General features: G+C 42.2%; 1 protein-coding gene across 1 annotated transcript in view; it reads right to left on the bottom strand.

The window, feature by feature from the left end:
• The window catches only part of LOC145396966 (putative glutamate receptor), a 144372-nt gene that overhangs the window by 62812 nt on the left and 63158 nt on the right, over nucleotides 1-18402 (bottom strand). Inside the window, exons 8-9 of the mRNA XM_080270198.1 lie at nucleotides 17966-18123; nucleotides 9501-9652 (exon numbers count right to left, since the gene is read on the bottom strand). Of these exons, the coding sequence (XP_080126324.1) occupies nucleotides 9501-9652; nucleotides 17966-18123 (310 nt within the window). The remainder of the gene's footprint in view (nucleotides 1-9500; nucleotides 9653-17965; nucleotides 18124-18402) is intronic.

Below are 18402 nucleotides of genomic sequence, written 5' to 3'. Positions count from 1 at the left end.
CTGTGACCCACCTGACTTAGGGACTAGAGTGACAGGAGAACTCCACTCTCTCTGACAGGGCTCAATCATCTTGTGGTCCAACAGGTAGCCAAGCTCCTTCTGGATGAGAGGAACTTTCACTGGATTCACAAGGTAAGGAGGCAGTTTAATTGGCTTTGTGTCTCCAACATCGACATCATGCATCAACACAGTGGTTCTTCCTGGAGTGTCACGGAACACTTGCGGGTACTCCTGCAGTAATGCCAAAAACTCCTGCCTTTCCTCGGGAGCTAGATGAGAAAGCTTAGTCTGGAGATCATTCATGATATCAGGATTCTTCCCCACACTATCAATCAGGCTCATATTGCATGGGAAAGCTTCACTTGCAGACTCGAGTGGAACAGCTACAGTGCAGACTGGGTTATTTTCGTCCCGCCTGTGATATAACTTCAGCATGTTGATGTGACAAAGTTGCTTGTTCTTTCTACGATCTGGTGTGGCGTTGACATAGTTGACATCACTGAGTTTCTTCTCCATGAAATAAGGACCACTAAACTTGGCTTGAAGAGGTTGCCCATGCACTGGTAGCAGAATCAAAACCTGATCTCCTGGCTGAAACTGGCATAACCTGGACTTCTTATCATACCAAGTCTTCATCTTCTCCTGAGCATCTCCTAAATTCTCTTTTGCCAGCTGTAAAGCAGTGGACAGCCGTTCTTTGAACTTCATCACATACTCCAGCAGGTTGACGTCATCTTCCTCCGACAGCCAGCATTCCTTGAGTAGCTTAAGGGGTCCTCTTACTTCATGCCCAAACAGTAGTTCAAAGGGTGAGAAGCCCAGTGATTCATTTGGAGATTCTCTTGCGGCAAATACAACGAATGGAAGACCTTTATCCCAATCTTTCTGAGGTTCCAAACAGTATTTCCTGAGCATCGATTTCAGTGTTTGATGATATCTCTCCAACGCTCCTTCGGTCTGGGGATGGTAAGCTGAAGATGTGATCTGGGTGATGCCCAACTCTTTCAGAGACTGCTTGAAAACATTTGACATGAAATTACTTCCCCGGTCTGACTGTACCTCGTTGGGCAGACCAAACTTGGTGAAGAACTTTAGCATTTCCTTAACCCCTTAACCGCGGGGCGTCACTTTCGTGACGCTTGGGAGCAAGGGATCATACCGCGGGGCGTCGCTTTTGTGATTCTGTGTTATTTTGAATTCACGCGGGCTTCCAAGTGGGGGCTTGTATCATCTATCAGTACTGCCAATGTCCAACACTAGTCAGCACTCCTAATCTCATCTGAACTCCCATCCATTGTTGACAATTTAGCCATTTCTCCCCGTTCTTGACTCCCCTCCCTACCCCCCCTCCATTACCCTATCCTCTGGCCTGCCCGGCCGTGCTACACTAAGTAAATCTTCCCTGGAATTTTTCACTGATTTCATCCATTGAAATAAGCCCTATGTCCTATTCTTATACCAAAAAATATATACAAGAAAGAAATAAGGTAAGTGAGAGTGCCATACACCTGGAATTGGCTAATTATCACCTGACAACACCTCACGTGCACTCGTTCGCTAATTTTCGCTGTTTTTTTCCCCTTGAAATATGCCATATAATCTATTTTCGTAATAAATATACATGTAAGGAGGGAAGGGAGAAGCATAAGTGATATTTACATTCACCTGGAACTACCTAATTTATAATGTATTGTCTAGATTTCTTGCCAATCATTTCACTGCTAGACATAGCTGTTTCAAGAGCTAACATTGGTAGCACTGAATATCCCCTATGTAGGCCTCTACCCCGGCCCTCCGTTATCAGTTTACTCTCATCTTCCGAAGTGGGGGTACGTATGTTTCTTCTTGCTGACTGCAAGGACTTTTTCACCCCCATGCAAAGGGCCCTGTGACCTTAACCCCCTACTAAACCTCGTGTGGAAAGAGGTAAAGGGCTGACAATTGATAAAAGAGTGACTACGATCTTTCTATTGAGTAAAACAGTGCAAGTGGAATTGTAAATAATGTGTAAATAATGTGTAAACAGCAAGTGAAAGTAATGAATGTAAATATACATGAACAATGGAAAATAGTTTTATAAGTTACTTCAAGTGACAGTGCATAACACAGTGTAAATAAAATAGAAATGTAAATAACGTAAATAAAATAGAGAACGTAAATAGAAATGTAAATGAGTAGTATTATAAGAATACAAGTATATACCCTAGGAGTAATGAAAGTGAAAATTTCACTCTAGCATGTCTGAATGCTATGAGTTATGAGAGTGAAGATGAAAGTGACATTCACTCTCAATGCTAGTATACAGGACGAGAAAGTGAATGCTACGTATTTTATTGAAAGAAATTGAATCCCTACAGTGACAATAAACTAATACTACTGAAGGAAACTTATGGATAAAGACTGTAGATATATATAAGTGTTATAAAGTAATAGAAATATAAAGTGTGAGGGGTTTTATGAATAATAAATGACAGAGTGCCTAGAGCGAACTAGCGCAAGTGCGACGATCAGACGCGCTCGTAATTTCCATTGCTTTCACAGTGTTTTTTTTTTTTAGTATGGATCCCAAACTCCTTGAAAATTGTAGAATAGTGTTTATAGTGTTTGTATCTGGCTGTGGTAATCATATTACGGGTTGTCGGGAAGTGTAAAGTGGAGACTTCGTTACCCTACTTCAGAGGTCTCCACAAGTCCTACGGTAACGACGAAGGCTCAACGATCATTCCAGGAGAAAGCTGAAGGTATGTGCCATAAGCATATGTTATTTTATTAATCTAGGGCTAATAACTGATTTTTGGCAAATATTTTTTGAGAGTCTGTCGGAGCCCAAATAACCCCGCGGGACACGCAAGTCATTGGTAAACAAGCCTGCGGTGTAGGGGTTAACCACGTTCTTTGCTGAAATATTTCTAAGTGGAATGGCTTCAGGATAACGAGTAGCCATATCAATCAGGGTCAACAGATAAGAAAAACCGGAAGAAGTCTTAGGAAGAGGGCTCACAATATCCACCAACACACGGGTGAATGGCGCCTCAAAAGGAGGAATGGGAACTAGAGGTGCAATCTTTTCGGTCTGATTACACTTCCCCACAACTTGACAGGTGTGAAAAGACTTACAATACCAGGAAACATCTCTGAAGATACCTGGCCAGTAGAAGTGTTTCAAAATGCATGCCACAGTCTTCCTCACTCCAAGGTGTCATGCCAAACTGGAATCATGAGCCACTCTAATGATATCCTGCCTACAAACACGAGGGATGACAACTTGATGTACAACCTCCCATTCACAGTCGGCTGATGCTGTTGGGGGTCTCCACTTCCTCATAAGTACTCCTGACTTTATATAATAACAAGTAGAAGCACCAACTGACTCTTCCTCACTGCAGGCAGAGTTAGCTAGACCTTTCAACTCAGGGTCAGCAACCTGCAACTCAACCAACTCTTGACGAGACAAATTATCAACACTACGGGGTACTGCCTCATCTGGTGAGTGATCCAAATTAGCAAGAAAAGTGTCAGCTAGCATAACATCATCATAATCATTATCCTCTAAGTCACCAGTAACTTTAGACTTAGCCCTAGTGACAGCACATGCAGAGAACATATCAGGGACATCACAATCCTGGGTCGCAGTCACTGGTTCACTAGACAACTGAGGAGCTGGACACACTTGACTTCCACATATATCATTTCCAAGTAAGAAAATTACACCTGACATTGGGAGTGTCTCAACCAACCCAACCATAACGGAACCATTAACAAAACCAGACTCTAAATTCACTCTGCACAGAGGGACAGAGAAGTAATTATTCCCTACACCTTGTAAGATTACCGTTTCATCAGAGGAATTAACATTAGAGCCTAGAACACTGGTCAGCATAAGGGATTGGCAAGCATCTGTATCACGATATAGTTTAACTGATTTCCTGTCATTACTGTCCAGAGGACTGACAAAACTATCAGACAGGAAATTAGCACATGAACTCTTGAGAGTGTCACCCATGTTACTGCTCAAAAGAGGAGCTTCATCATGAGAATTTAATTTACCCCTCAAAGCAGGTTCAGTTAACTCTGTTAAAAAATTCTGGGAACTCTCAAGGGTGGACACTAGACCAATTGACTGAATATTTAAAGACTCCTTTTTGTTCACATAACGCTGTCTCCTGAAACATTTCTCCGTAGTATGACCAAGCTTACTACAATAAGTACATTTACTTTTCTGAAATCCAGAGGTGGAGCTGGTATTTACTTCCTGAGAAACATCATCTTTATTCTCTTTCCTGTTACCTGTACTCTGAGTAGAGGCAATGTACTTACTCTCAGCTTTCCTTTTTTCTTTAGAATATCTCTTGTGAGTGAGAACATATTCATTAGCTAAAACTGCAGCATCAGATAATTTATCTATTCTTTTCTCATCAATATACAGGTTTACATCTTTATTAATACACCTTTTGAAGTCCTCCAACAAAATCATCTGCTTAAATTTATCAAAATCAGAATTTACATTATTAGAATGTAACCACTGCTCTAACAGATCTTCTTTGATTTTTGCATACTCAGCATGGGATTACTTATCTTGCTTATAAGTTGTCCTAAATTTTACTCTATAGGCTTCAGGAACAAGCTCATAGGCCTTAAGAATCAAGCTCTTAACTACATCATAATTATCAGATTGATCCTGAGGCAAAGATGCTTAAGTTACTTGAGCTTTACTGGTGAGAACACTTTGAAGGAGTACTGGCCAATACTTTTTGGGCCAATTAAAACCTGTAGCTACCCTCTCAAACAACTGAAAATACTTTGTTAAATCAGATTCATTAAAAGGAGGGACAAGTTTAACATTTTTAACCACATCAAAATCATCAGAGCCAGATGATCCAGTTCCACCTTGTTTCATGCGATACTCATGGTCTGCCTGAATACTAGCAAGTTCAATTTGTGCCTGAGCCTGTGCCTGTGCCTCCTGAATATGAGCCTGAGACTCAGCCTCCATAGCACGAGCCTGAAACTCAGCCTCCTTAGCACGAGCCTCCTGCAGGGCTAGCTGAAACTTAGCTATTTCAATCTGCGTTTGCTCATCTGGAGGAGTACCATTAAACAAGTTTTTATTAATCATGCCAACAATTTGATCTTTAGAATGATGACATGTGGAGAGAATGGAGAATGAAAGACTGACTAAGAGGGTGTATGTAGGTGAGGTGGAGGGAGGGAGAGGGAGGGGTAGACCGAGGATGAGGTGGAGGGATGGAGTTGAGAGGTATATGAGGGAGGGGGGGGTGAGTTGGGGGGAGGGGAGTCAAATGGTGGATGACAGAGTGACTTGGACGCGTTTTGTCTGCGGCCACCCTTTGCGGGATTAGGGCGTCGTGCTATAGATAGATAGATAGATAGAATGATGAGAGTGAACAGCAATTCCCAATTGCTGAGCAACAAGCTTAAGTTCATTCTTTGTTCTGTTTTCTACATCACGCATTGTTTGCACATTTGACAAAAAATCTTTGGCTTCATCAAGAGTAGTAATAGTAGACATCATGAATAAATCACAGTCACAAAATATCAAGCAATATCCTTATGATAATATCCTGAATATCCTGATAAGAGGTCGCCAAATTAATGTTACGGAACAGAGAGAGATAATGAACACTTCAAGTGAGAATACTAAAATCACTACTGTCCCGCAAAGTTCCAGGTTCAAAACAAAAGACTTAGGTAAAATTACAAGTTAAAGTTTAATGCTCAAACTAACAACTAAACATTCAGGACTCATAAGGATAATGTAATAGCAAAACAGGTTACATATATGGTTAACTGCAATAGCCTCTATTAACACGAATTTAGCAAGAGCAAATTTATCTAAGTCAGCCCTGATAAAATAAGAAAACCGGATAATGCTCAGTTAAAGCAAGATATAATATTATTACAGATACAAAATATTACTAATACTGGCTGACAGTGTGGAACCAATATGAATCATAAAAACTTTACCAGGCTTACGAATTAACGCCTTAGGCTATACAGTACAAGAAAAATGATAATAGCACTTATACTCAAATTATACAGCAGCTAGATGGCTGGAGACTTCCTGAGCACTCACAAAAATAATAATATACTGTACAGGGGAGGACAGAGATGTGAACAGAATGAGGAGTAGATCTAAGTGGCAACTAATGCAGAGACTGAGCTCATTATATACGGGGCCAGCAGAGCTTGATTCAACTTGTAAGAAGGACGCACAAATGAAGGCATAGAGGACGAAGAGTTGACACTCCTGCTCTGAACAACAGAAAGAACGACTTACTCTACTATGAGGGGAGAAGGGGGGAGTGAGGTAGAACACGTAAGCCTGGTCACTATGAAAGCCACGTGGCGAATCGTGAACAAACATGCAGCATACTGTACATTAGGATCATACAAAGGATGATGCAATCATGAACAAAACTGTATCATAAGTTAGAATTATACAATGGATGATGAAATCATAGGCTATGTAACAATATATATATATATATATATATATATATATATATATATATATATATATATATATATATATATGCAGAGACTTCACTTCACCGTGAGGATATGTATGCAAACTAACCAAAGGAGAAATGAAAGGAGCGACATTGAGTACTTTCATATATTACATCTTCAGACAGAGTGAGACAGAAACGTAAAGGGTAGAGGTCTTTTATGCACACCCGCAGCAGGTAGTGGCACACAGAACAATGGATGACCTGAATTATTACCTGCGGCTTAACTTAGGGTCATCTGCAGCAGGGAGTGGAACACAACAAAGGATGACCTGAATCTAAAAATGCACGTGACAAAGAAGGAGGAAGTAGGAGGGGAGGAAAGGGGAGTGGGAGGGAAGGGGAAGGGGAGAAAGGGGAGGGAGGAAGGGATAACTACTGCTGCTTAACTTAAGACCTAGAAGATTAATGCTTGGTGTGTTCCACACAGGTGTGACTACACCACCAGATGACAGGGAACTATCACGTGTTAGTCTGGGGGATACTGCTTTAAAATTAATTCAGTTAACAATTTATCACACTTAAAATGACCTTAGCTCATGTTTACACTCTTTTCATGTGTCAAAAATTAGACAAGCTTCTATTACATTTCTTTCATCTAAGCTTTTTGATCTTGCTAGAATCTTGGAGCCTGTCCAGTCAATATGGTGATCACTGGATGCTTTGTGCTGAAATAAACCACTACTTGTTGGGCTGTCCTTACACTGTATTTATGTTGTGAGATTCTAGTCTCCGAATCTTTTCCAGATTGTCCAATGTAAAATTTGTTACAGCTTTTACACGGGATTTTGTAAAAAACGCCTGAATATATATATATATATATATATATATATATATATATATATATATACATATGTATATATATATATATATATATATATATATATATATATATATATATATATATATACATATACAGTGGGCTCGGACAGTGCACGTCACCGCAGTGCGCGATTCGCCTTGTGCACGAGAGACCAAAAATCATAATCAAAAACCCTTTAATGCGCGAGTTTACCACACAGAACGCGAGGCAGAGGCAAAGAGTGGCTCAAAAATGCCATTTTCTACTAGTGCGCGACCACCCGTCACAGAGCGCGTCACGTATCGTCATGTTGATGTGCCAGACAGAGTCAAGGTGAGCAGCCTAGCGTGGTGGAAGGCAGGACTGAGCTTTGTATGTCAAACATTAGCAAGATCCTTGCTGCCGTGGATAAGCTCAAGGAAGAGGTGAAGGAACAGGAAGTGAGCAACCTAAGAACGGAGGAACTTCTGGTTGGTATCGACAAACTCTTCCGTTTACACGGACAGGCACAGGGAAGAAATAAACAGGAGAAGACAGATGCTCATAACAAGCTACACACAGCGGACTCAAGTTGGTGAAATAGCGGAACCATCGACATCGTCTGCTCCTGTTCCTGTTGAGGATGAAGAGGATGCAATGTCAGAAGTGTCAGCATTGGACTTCGAAGGGTTTATGGCCGAAATGAGTGAATTTGATGCTCCTGGGGAAGGTGATCAAGAGGAGTCTGCGGATGGATGTGTTGGTGCGGTGGGGAGTGCGGAGCTGTAAGTGTTGCCGCGCCTCAGAACCCCTGTTATTTAAGGTCATCAGGCCTGTTGTCTACTGTTGTTAAGGTGACTACCCATATTTTTGTTATTGTAGCTATAGCTTTAGTACAATGTCTGAAACATGTGACCTTTATTATGTCTCTAAGGGCCAAAAAATGTCCAGGTATGAGAGGGTACCGCCCATATGTAATTATTCTCATAAGATTATGTATTCCTAGTACGCGAATTCACAGTGCGCGAGCTCTTGCACCGCCCAATCTCTCACGCACTGTGTGAGCCCACTGTATATCTATCTATCTATCTATCTATATATATATATATATATATATATATTGTCTATCTATCTATCTATCTATCTATATATTTCTCTCTCTCTCTCTCTCTCTCTCTCCCTTTCTCTCTCTCTCTCTCTCTCTCTCTCTCTCTCTCTCTCTCTCTCTCTCTCTCTCTCTCTCTCTCTCTCTGTCTCTCTCTCTCTCTCTCTCTCTCTCTCTCTCTTTCTCTGTCTCTCTCTCTCTCTCTCTCTCTCTCTCTCTCTCTCTCTCTCTCTCTCTCTCTCTCTCTATATATATATATATATATATATATATATATATATATATATATATTATATATCTCTCTCTCTCTCTCTCTCTCTCTCTCTCTCTCTCTCTCTCTATATATATATATATATATATATATATATATATATATATCTTTGCCAAGTTAAATTTAAAAAACTGTAGATTGAAGAGTCTTCTACAGTACATGACTGTGTGTATATATATGAATACATGGCTACCACAATATCAGTTTCTAACTTGAGTAATCCTGCTTCGTCAGCATCTGAGTACTTCTTAGTTAGTCACTGTACTGAAGGTTAAGTGGCACTTTAGAGCATCTTTCCTTAAATATTTGTTGTTTTTACGTAATACCAATCTACCTGGCTGAGCAAGTCCATCGACGGCAAGCAAGCAATAGGAGTGCCGTCCTGTAGGTACAATGCAGTATATACCGTACACCGTGTATGGAACTTACATGCCTTTGTGGTAGAAATGCCTCACTAGGGTCGGACCAGGCCACTTTTTCACTGTGAGATGCAGGTAAATATGAGGAGGTTTTGTTCCTGCATAAATGCTGCAGCTGCTTCATTCCACCCAGGGTGCACAGCGCTACCACGTATAGGCTCCTTGTCAGTGCCTCTGTAAATATTGCTCCCAGTTGCCTTCATTATTTAATCCTTTCTTCATATAATTCAGGCTTGACGAATTGTTTTTCGAACTTGAGGGTTGCAAATGCCTTCAATGATTGCTTCGCAATAAGGGTGCTCTCCTAAGCCGAGTAACGTTGTCTAGTACCATCAAGAACGCTACAAAAGTCGGTCATATGTAACTATGTTGTAAGCTGCAAGAATATACAAACCTTCGAGCTGAGCCTCGAGCCAGGCAATAGAGAAGTGGCCCACTGAGGACAAGTCCCACCACCAAAGCCAGCCACGTGTTTTCTCTGAAGGGCCACAAAAGGGCCTGCCATCGGGGTAGCGGTGGTGGCACCCTCATGATGACACAGTTCACCTAAACAACACACGATACATCATTATATCATCAACAGGACTCGTGCAAACTCTTTCATTCAAATCTTTCATCAAATATACACTGTCTTCTTGGACACATTCTGTAATTCTACACAGCCAATACCTGTCTTTAACTTTATTTTTAATTACATGGTGCATGCTTGGTAAATTATGGACCCCTTTTCACTATCTCATACTTCAAGAGACATACAAGCATTCTGAGTATAAACATAGTTCATGGTAACAAATAATGCTTGGCAATTCGTCATATTTTAGTAACCTACATCACCTTTTTTTTTTTTCCCACGAGATTCTACACCTGATGTATTGTCTAACATTCCGTGTCATCCATGTATCCACAGATGCAGAATTCTAAATTAATATATCATAGTGATGTAATTTTTCTAATATTTTTAGCTACTTACTGGGCACCTTTTTAAAGTCTTGGAAATATTCTGGGCAGTGACAACGGTAGACATATTTTGAGACTGTGCGGATGATAAGCAGTGGAAATTATGTGCTTAACCCTTAGCCGCCGGGGGGTTCCCGGCCGCAGCACTCGCTTCCCTACGGGCGATTTCCCAGATTTTTGAAAAAATACCCTTACTTCAAACCATCATATCTGACAAACTATAATAGCTAGAGATTCAAATAAAAGTTCATAAGACTCACCAACTCTTCATCTTTTCAATGATGGTATCCCGAGGTCTCTAGGTGGTCCCTTCGATGAGTAAGGATGAGTTGAAGACGAGTGGTTTTCCATATTTTGGCACGCTGCTCTGAGCGCTCGCCACTGGCTGGCGCCTCAGCCCAGCCGGCTAGCATTGGCAGCACTGCCTGAAGTGGTGATTGTAACACTGCCCGTGCGTCCTTGGAAGGAATGCAGAAGATTCCACTCGTTTTTTCCACTGCTCCTTACTCACCGCCGTGAGAATGAGTCCTCACGCGGTTCATGTGGCTCACCCAAGGATTTACTGCCCGCTCCATAATGCGTCTATGCCCCGAAGGTGTGTGGGAAATGAAATATATCATCGTTTTCCTTTACTCACTTTTTCCGTAAGGAATATTTCTCCTTTACCTCGTTTTTCTGTTCTTACTTCTTCCGTAAATAATCATATTTCTCCTTTACTATGACACTTAGAACTGCACTGTACATCACCATTATGCGTAATTACACTTTGACAAGTAAATGTTGTTGCTCTTTCACGCATTATCGTAGAGTATGAGGTAATTATTTGTACTGTAATTCATACTGCTTTGTACTATTCAGGGTTATAGTGAAAATCATAGAAATGTTTCACCAACTAACATTATTTGTACGTCACATCACAGATGCACTGATGCTCATATTTGGCAAAATCTTCCTGAGTATAGAGTGAATTAATTTACGTATAGTCAAGCAGGTATTTTTCTTTGTGGGCAGCTCACAAGTGGTTTTCTTTCAGGTAACACGTAGGCAAAAAAGTATTTCCAATAATTTTCAAACCAATATCCAATACACAGTATCAATTTCTGTATTGCACTTACTATAAATAACTTATTTGCACTTCTTGAACTTATTATAAATGACTTACATCTTAGCACTTCCTATACTTCACTCATACTATCCCACTTTTCACTCATTTATGAAAATACACAAACTTGTGCATTACTGTACATTATTTACACTTCCCCACACACCTGCTTAGTACTCACGCTCGTAGTGATACTCTGAGAAGCATTTGGGGCATAGGGGGACCTTGCATTCTGCACATTGGTACGAGGTCTCTTTTCATGCTGGGGGACGGTGTTTGGTTGTGTGGCAGACGTGGCACCGCCTGTATGCCAGATGACCTGCTGCTGTTCTCCCTATCTCCACAATCTTGTGCCGATGGATATACTTAGCACAGCTGAGCCTGTCAGCTGGAGCCGCTGTCCTCTGCCTAGCTCCTGTCACCTGAGCAGTTGAATATTGCTCAAGGAGTTCGCGTGCAAGCTCTCTCTCAAACTCTAGTAAAGAGAGAGGTTTCCTTACAAGCTCCTTGAACAGTATGACTCTGTTCAGGACGGTGATATCAAGAAGGTGTAAGAACGCCTTCTTGTACCATCTGCAGGACTTACATAGGCAATCTACCTCACCAATTTGCATGTCCGATTTATCAACCAGCCCCATGTTGATATTGTAATCATTGATTGCATCTGGCTTTACCACGGGTTCCCTGGTCCTGTAGTCTGTTTTACCAGTATCCTCCAGCACACCCTTATGAACTGTAGACAACATGTTAACCCGTCTCTTATCTTGCCAGAGAAGGGCTAACATGTTCCCACATTTCTTTCTCAGAAGGTCTCCTTTCTCAGTATTTGCCGGAAATACTGGGAAATTCTTTCTGTTGGCCCTAACAGTTCCACAGGACCCAGTACCATGGTCAAGCAAATACTTTGTCAACGCCGGGGCTGTGTAATAATTATCGGTGTACGGAATGTGGTGCCTGTTGAAATACCTTTCCATCAGCACTTTCACTACTGATGCAGAGAATCCATGAGGATCATTGCTAGGTATATCAACATCTGTCGCCGAGTAAACTATTACATCCAGCACATATCCAGTTTTACAGTCACAAAGCACAAAGAATTTCAGGCCAAATCTCTGATGCTCTGATGGCACATACTGAATAAATGCAAGCCTGCCCCTGAATAACACCAGCAACTCGTCAATAACAACTTTCTGGAACGGATGGAAACCCTGGATAATGACTCTTTCAACACTGTCAGGATTGGTCTTATTTTCCATAACCTGTCGTTCGGTGCAGGCCCGTAATTTCGATTGAAATGTAGGAACCTCAGGATTGCCAGGTACCTATCACGGGCCATGTATTTTCCGAAGACAGGTGTGCCAACGAGTTCATCCACTGACCAATAGTCGTGAAGCACATGTTTTTTTACGTGCGCCATCAGCATGGTCAGGGCGAGCCACACAAACATCTCCCCCACCTCTACAGGTATCCATTCACACATGTGCATGCTCTCGCTAGCAGGTATGTCCAGCCAACGCACGCACATGGCCTGGTGAAAATTAATTTCATCCACCAGGTACTGCATAATTGCAGTCGTGAAAATTGCCTTGAATAGACTACTAATAGTCCAAGGCCTGGGGGGAAGTGCATCCTCCTGCACACCTGCACCCTCCTCATCAAATGCCGGCACAGATGGCTCAAAGCCGGCACCATCCTCCCACACAAATGTATCTACTCTACCCACACGTGGTAGAGCAGGCCGTCTGGCAGTTGCACTGTGTTTTCCAAGCACTCGTGCACGGCCACGGGCAGGGGGGAGGGGAGGAGAGGGGGAGGGAGAGGGAGAGGTGGGGGAGCTGGGGGAGTAAGCGGGTGATGACTCACCTGACGTGGAACCTTCCTTTGAAGACACTCGGCACTGCATATCACCACGTGGCTCCTGTCTAGGCAATACAACTCCTGAAGGGCGTGATTAAGATGATTCTGCCCTTGAAGTGGTAGGCTGAGGTGTAGGGGAGCGGTGGAGGAAGATACGTCGGCGAGCAGGTGGTGAGAGTGTGGGGGAAATGGCTCTGCGTCGTTTTTTCTGCAGATGTCTGCCAGGTCCACGGCCACTTTCCCAATATCCTGGGTCATCTACCCCCTCCTCATCAGCAAAATCATCGCTGTCATAGGCTCTCCCTTCCTCCTGTAGAAGTCAGAGAGCCGTCTCTGGCATCGGAGAGCGAGCAGGGGATGGAGGGCGAGAGAGCTCGCTCTCCACATGGTAGCTTTGTTTGCCCTCTGACGACATACTTTCACTCAGTGTTCGAGATGACACAGTTTCGCCTAGGGCACGTCCTATGGCACTATCACTAAGCCCTTTCCCTGGCACAAAGGGCATGACTTTAGCGGGGGTCAATGAGGTGATCAGCCCTTCACCGGTGTTACGGAATCGGACGACAGCGAGGAAGATGACATGGTTCCTCTCGCTACCACTGCCGAGTACAGACTGAACAGCGCAACCGCGGGGTACCTGTGTGTCCTACCTACACAGTAGGTATCACAGAAAACGGTCCCACACTCAAACAGTGGCAGGAAGGTGAATGCGGTATAGCAAGGCAACCGGCGGCCCTGCACGCCCTGAATCCTGTCGTGCATACATGTCAACCAGCGGATAAGGGTTAAATTGTGTCAATAGTTGAAGTTAATAATGTAAAATAAAAACAATAAGGTAATGAAGATAAAAAAGAATTGTAGTAAATGGGTTACCCAATCAGTCCAGCACTACTGAAACTATACACTCTGGCATATATACCAGCGCCTAGTTACTTTAAGGACTCGCATTTTCTCATCAAAAATTCAGTAACTGTTAATATATGATTCAGGAAAGACAGAGATGTAATACTTGTACTAATGAACAATGGTGTAATTAAGACAGAGATGTAATACTTGTACTATAATGAACAATGATGTAATTAAGCTTTATACCCAAGCTGATTGTTAGTTAAAAGTTTGCTGGGCTTTAAAGTCTGCATCACTCAATCATATCTATATCTATATATCCATCTATCTGTCTATTGCCAGATGCCTTAATCCCTTATATGGGGTGGCCACAAACAAATTGCCTCCACGTCACCCTGTCCCCCTCCATTTCACTGCCCTGCTCCCGCTTCACATCCTCTCTCACATACACTCTCCTCGCCAGTCTCTCACTCTCCATGCTCTTCACATGGCCAAACCACCTCAGTGTATTTCTCCTAATGTTTCCTATCACATCCACGTCCACACTACAACACTCCTTCACATCCTCATTTGTCAGTCTATCTCCATGTGACTCCACAGGCTCCTCTCAAATAACTCATTTCCACTGCTCTCACTCTTGACTTCTCTCCCTCCAACAAGGTCCAAGCTTCACTTCCATACGTCAGAGTTGTTATCACAATACTGTCATGTAATAACTTTTTCATTTCATGCTCACTTCCCTGTTTCATATCACTGCCTTCAAGGAACCAGCAACCTATCTTCCTTGTTGTACCCTTTCAAGCACTTCATGCTACAAACTTCCATCCATAATCATCACACTACCCAAGTACTTAAACATACTCACATTTTCCATTTCCTTATCATCCAACCTCACTGTACATTCACTGACTTCGCCTCTCTCGAAGACCATAACTCTACTCTTCCCTGCATTCACTTTAAATTCCGTTTCTTACACACTCTCCCAAACTCATCCACCAAGCCTTGCAGCTCCCCTTCGTCTTCGCTTAACAACAGAGTATCATCTGCAAACAACAGTACAGGGAGTTTCCAAACACTGCCCTCTCTCATTAGGGCCACTCCAACATCCACTACCCTACCTTGTATCTCTTTTATAACCCCATCCATATACAGACTGAACAACCATGGAGACATAACACATCCCTGTTTCATCCCAACCTTCAAATAGAAAAACTCACTCAGTTCACTATCCACTGCAGCCTTAGCACCCTCATACATACTCTTCACAGCATTCAACAACATCCCATCTACTCCATATATTCTTACTACTTTCCACAATCCTTGTCTATCCACCCTGTCATATGCTTTCTACAAATCCATGAAAGCCGCATACAACTTCTTTCCCTTCTACAGACACTTTTCCACTAAAGATCTAAGAATGAATATCTGATCTACACAACCTCTTCCCTTCCTAAAGCCTCCCTGTTCTTCTCCAACTAATTCCTCTGTTATTTCCCTAACTCTGTCAAAAAGTATCCTTCCATATACTTTTCCTGTTACACTAAGAAGACAAATGCCCCCATGATTACCACACACTTTTTTTTCCCCTTTCGTTTTGTACAAGGGAATAATTATACGTGACTTCCAATCATCCGGGACTTTACCTTCCTCCCAGACCAATCTGCACATCTTCCACGTCCATTTTACTACTATCTCTCCCCCATGCTTCAGCATTTCACCTCACAGTCCATCAATTCCTGGGGCTTTCCCCATTTTGACTTTCTTCAGTGCTTCCACAATTTCCATCCTACTGATTCATTTCTGTCTTCTCACCTCCCTCCTTCTCCCAGCCATTCCCCAGCCACTTATACTTGCATTACTTTCATTCTCTATGTTCAACAATTCCTTAAAGTGTTCTCTCCATCTGATCACTTTTTCTCCCTTCTCAAATAGTAATCTACCATTTTTATCTTTCACTCCCCTACTGACTTCATTGCCACCCTGTCTGACTCCCTTTACCTCTTTCCAGAACATTTTCTTACATTCCCTCCACTGTCTCCATATATATATATATATATATATATATATATATATATATATATATATATATATATGTATGAAACAGGGATGTGTCATGTCTCCATGGTTGTTCAATCTGTACATGGATGGGGTAATAATAGAGGTACAAGGTAGGGTAGTGGATGTTGGAGTGGCCCTGGTGAGAGAGGATAGTGTTTGGAAACTCCCTGTACTATTGTTTGCTGATGATACTGTGTTGTTGACTGAAGACGAAAGGGAGCTGCAAGGCTTGGTGGATGAGTTTGGGAGAGTGTGTAAGAAACGGAATCTAAAGGTGAATGTAGGGAAGAGTAAAGTGATGGTCTTTGAGAGAGGTGAAGTCAGTGAATGTACAGCGAGGCTGGATGGTGAGGGATTGGAAAATGTGAGTACGTTTAGGTACTTGGGTAGTGTGATGAATAAGGATGGAGATTTGGAGGGTGAAGTGCTTGAGAGGGTACAGCAGGGAAGAAAGGTTGCTGGTTCTTTGAAAGCAGTGATAAGAAACAGGGAAGTGAGCATGGAAGTGAAAAAGTTACTCCATGACAGTATTGTGATACCAACCCTAACGTACGGAAGTGAAGCATGGACGTTGTTGGAAGGACACAAGTCAAGAGTGAGAGCAGTGGAAATGAGTTATTTAAGAGGAGCCTGTGGAGTCACATGGAGAGACAGGCTGACAAATGAGGATATAAAGGAGCGTTGTGGTGTGGATGTGGATGTGATAGGAAGCGTTATGAGGAACACACTGAGGTGGTTTGGCCATGTGGAGAGGATGGAGGGTGAAAGACTGACGAAGAGAGTGTATGTGAGTGAGGTGGAGGGGGGAAGAGGGAGGGAAAGGCCGAGGATGAGATGGAGGAATGGGGTGGAGAGGTATATGAGAGAGGGGTGTGTGAGTTGGGAGCAGGGCAGTGAAATGGCGGGGGACAGGGCGACTTGGAGGCGATTTGTTTGTGGCCACCCCGAACGGGATTGAGACATCTGGCAATAGATAGATAGAATATATATATATATATATATATATATATATATATATATATATATATATATATTATATACTCGAGGTGCTACCCAAAAGGTCCAGTAATTTGAACAGAGAAAGCACATTGTTTGCAGTTTTGCCTTTCGCCACTAGGAGGAGTCAGCAGCATCCTTTATGCATCAATGAGGCCCCTGCCGTGTCTGTGAGCGAACGTGTTGTTGAGCTACACTTACTATTGTTACGTTGTGTGTAGGTGGTTTGGTGGTTTTGCAATGGCAGACAAATGGCGCATCAATGCCAAATCGATGTTGATCGTTTTCTTCGATATTCATGGGACTGTTCACCAGGAATTCGTCCCACCTGGTCAGTCTGTCAGTGGAAAGTTTTACTGTGAAGTTTTGCTGCGGCTGAGGGAGAACATTTCCTGCAAACGTCCAGAACAGTGGGAGAACAAGGACTGGACCCTGCATCATGACAACGCCCTCACCCACACGTCAGTTGTTGTCCGGCAGTTCCTGGCTTCCACTAACATGTTAGTCATTCCCCGCCCACGCTATTCACCTAAACTTGCACCTTTCGAGTTTTTCCTGTTTCCCAAGGTGAAATTATGCATGAAAGAGAGTCGATTTTACTCGATTGAGGAGATCCAGACAATCACAGGAGCTGCTCATAACCATCATGCCTGAAGCATTCCATGGATGCATGGACTCGTGGGAAATAGGCTGGGACCACTTTACACATGCCCAAGGGAATTACTTCGAAGGCAACAGCGAGAACTAGGAGGTAAGATACAGTAACTTATTTTCCAACAATAATCAAATTACTGGAAATTTTGGGTACTACCTCATATGTATATATATATATATATATATATATATATATATATATATATATATATATATATATATATATATATATATATATATATATATACAGTATACGTAGCTAACCGATATCCGTAATTACCGTTATAAAGTGACTCATATTTTAAGTCTACAACTGAAACTACAAGTAAGAAAGTTTTTACGAGAATAGAGTAATAAAGTATTTAAATAAATACGTGATGGTTACTCACAGTTTGGTGGTAAGGTACAGTAAATTGCTGATGATCTCTGCAACCCATCAGACTTGTGATGAAGAGGTTGGCAATGCCAAAATCGGCGGCACCACTTCCAAGCATGCCAGTAATGCCATTCCAGGATCCATTGGGCAGCAGCTCACCCCACACTTCCCCTGCAACATAGGCCATATGTACTACACACTCAAGGAAGGCAATATTATACGAATACAAAATTGAGTCGAAATTAGTTGTTCATACTGTGAGTATTTTTTGTGTATTTTTCTCCATACTTGCAAGTTTTGACTGAAAGTCTCTGTTCGATAGTAGCCAAAATGAAGGTTGTAATTATTATTATTATTATTATTATTAATAGTGGTAGTAGTAGTAGTAATAGTAGTAGTAGTAGTAGCAGCAGTAGTAGTAGTAGTAGTAGTAGTCTTCACTGAGTGTGC

Source organism: Coenobita brevimanus, chromosome 40 (assembly GCF_032717465.1).
Source record: "Coenobita brevimanus isolate Jiangsu-jjx chromosome 40, ASM3271746v2, whole genome shotgun sequence".
Lineage (NCBI taxonomy): Eukaryota > Metazoa > Arthropoda > Malacostraca > Decapoda > Coenobitidae > Coenobita > Coenobita brevimanus.
This window is presented reverse-complemented; position numbering and strand designations above follow the sequence as displayed.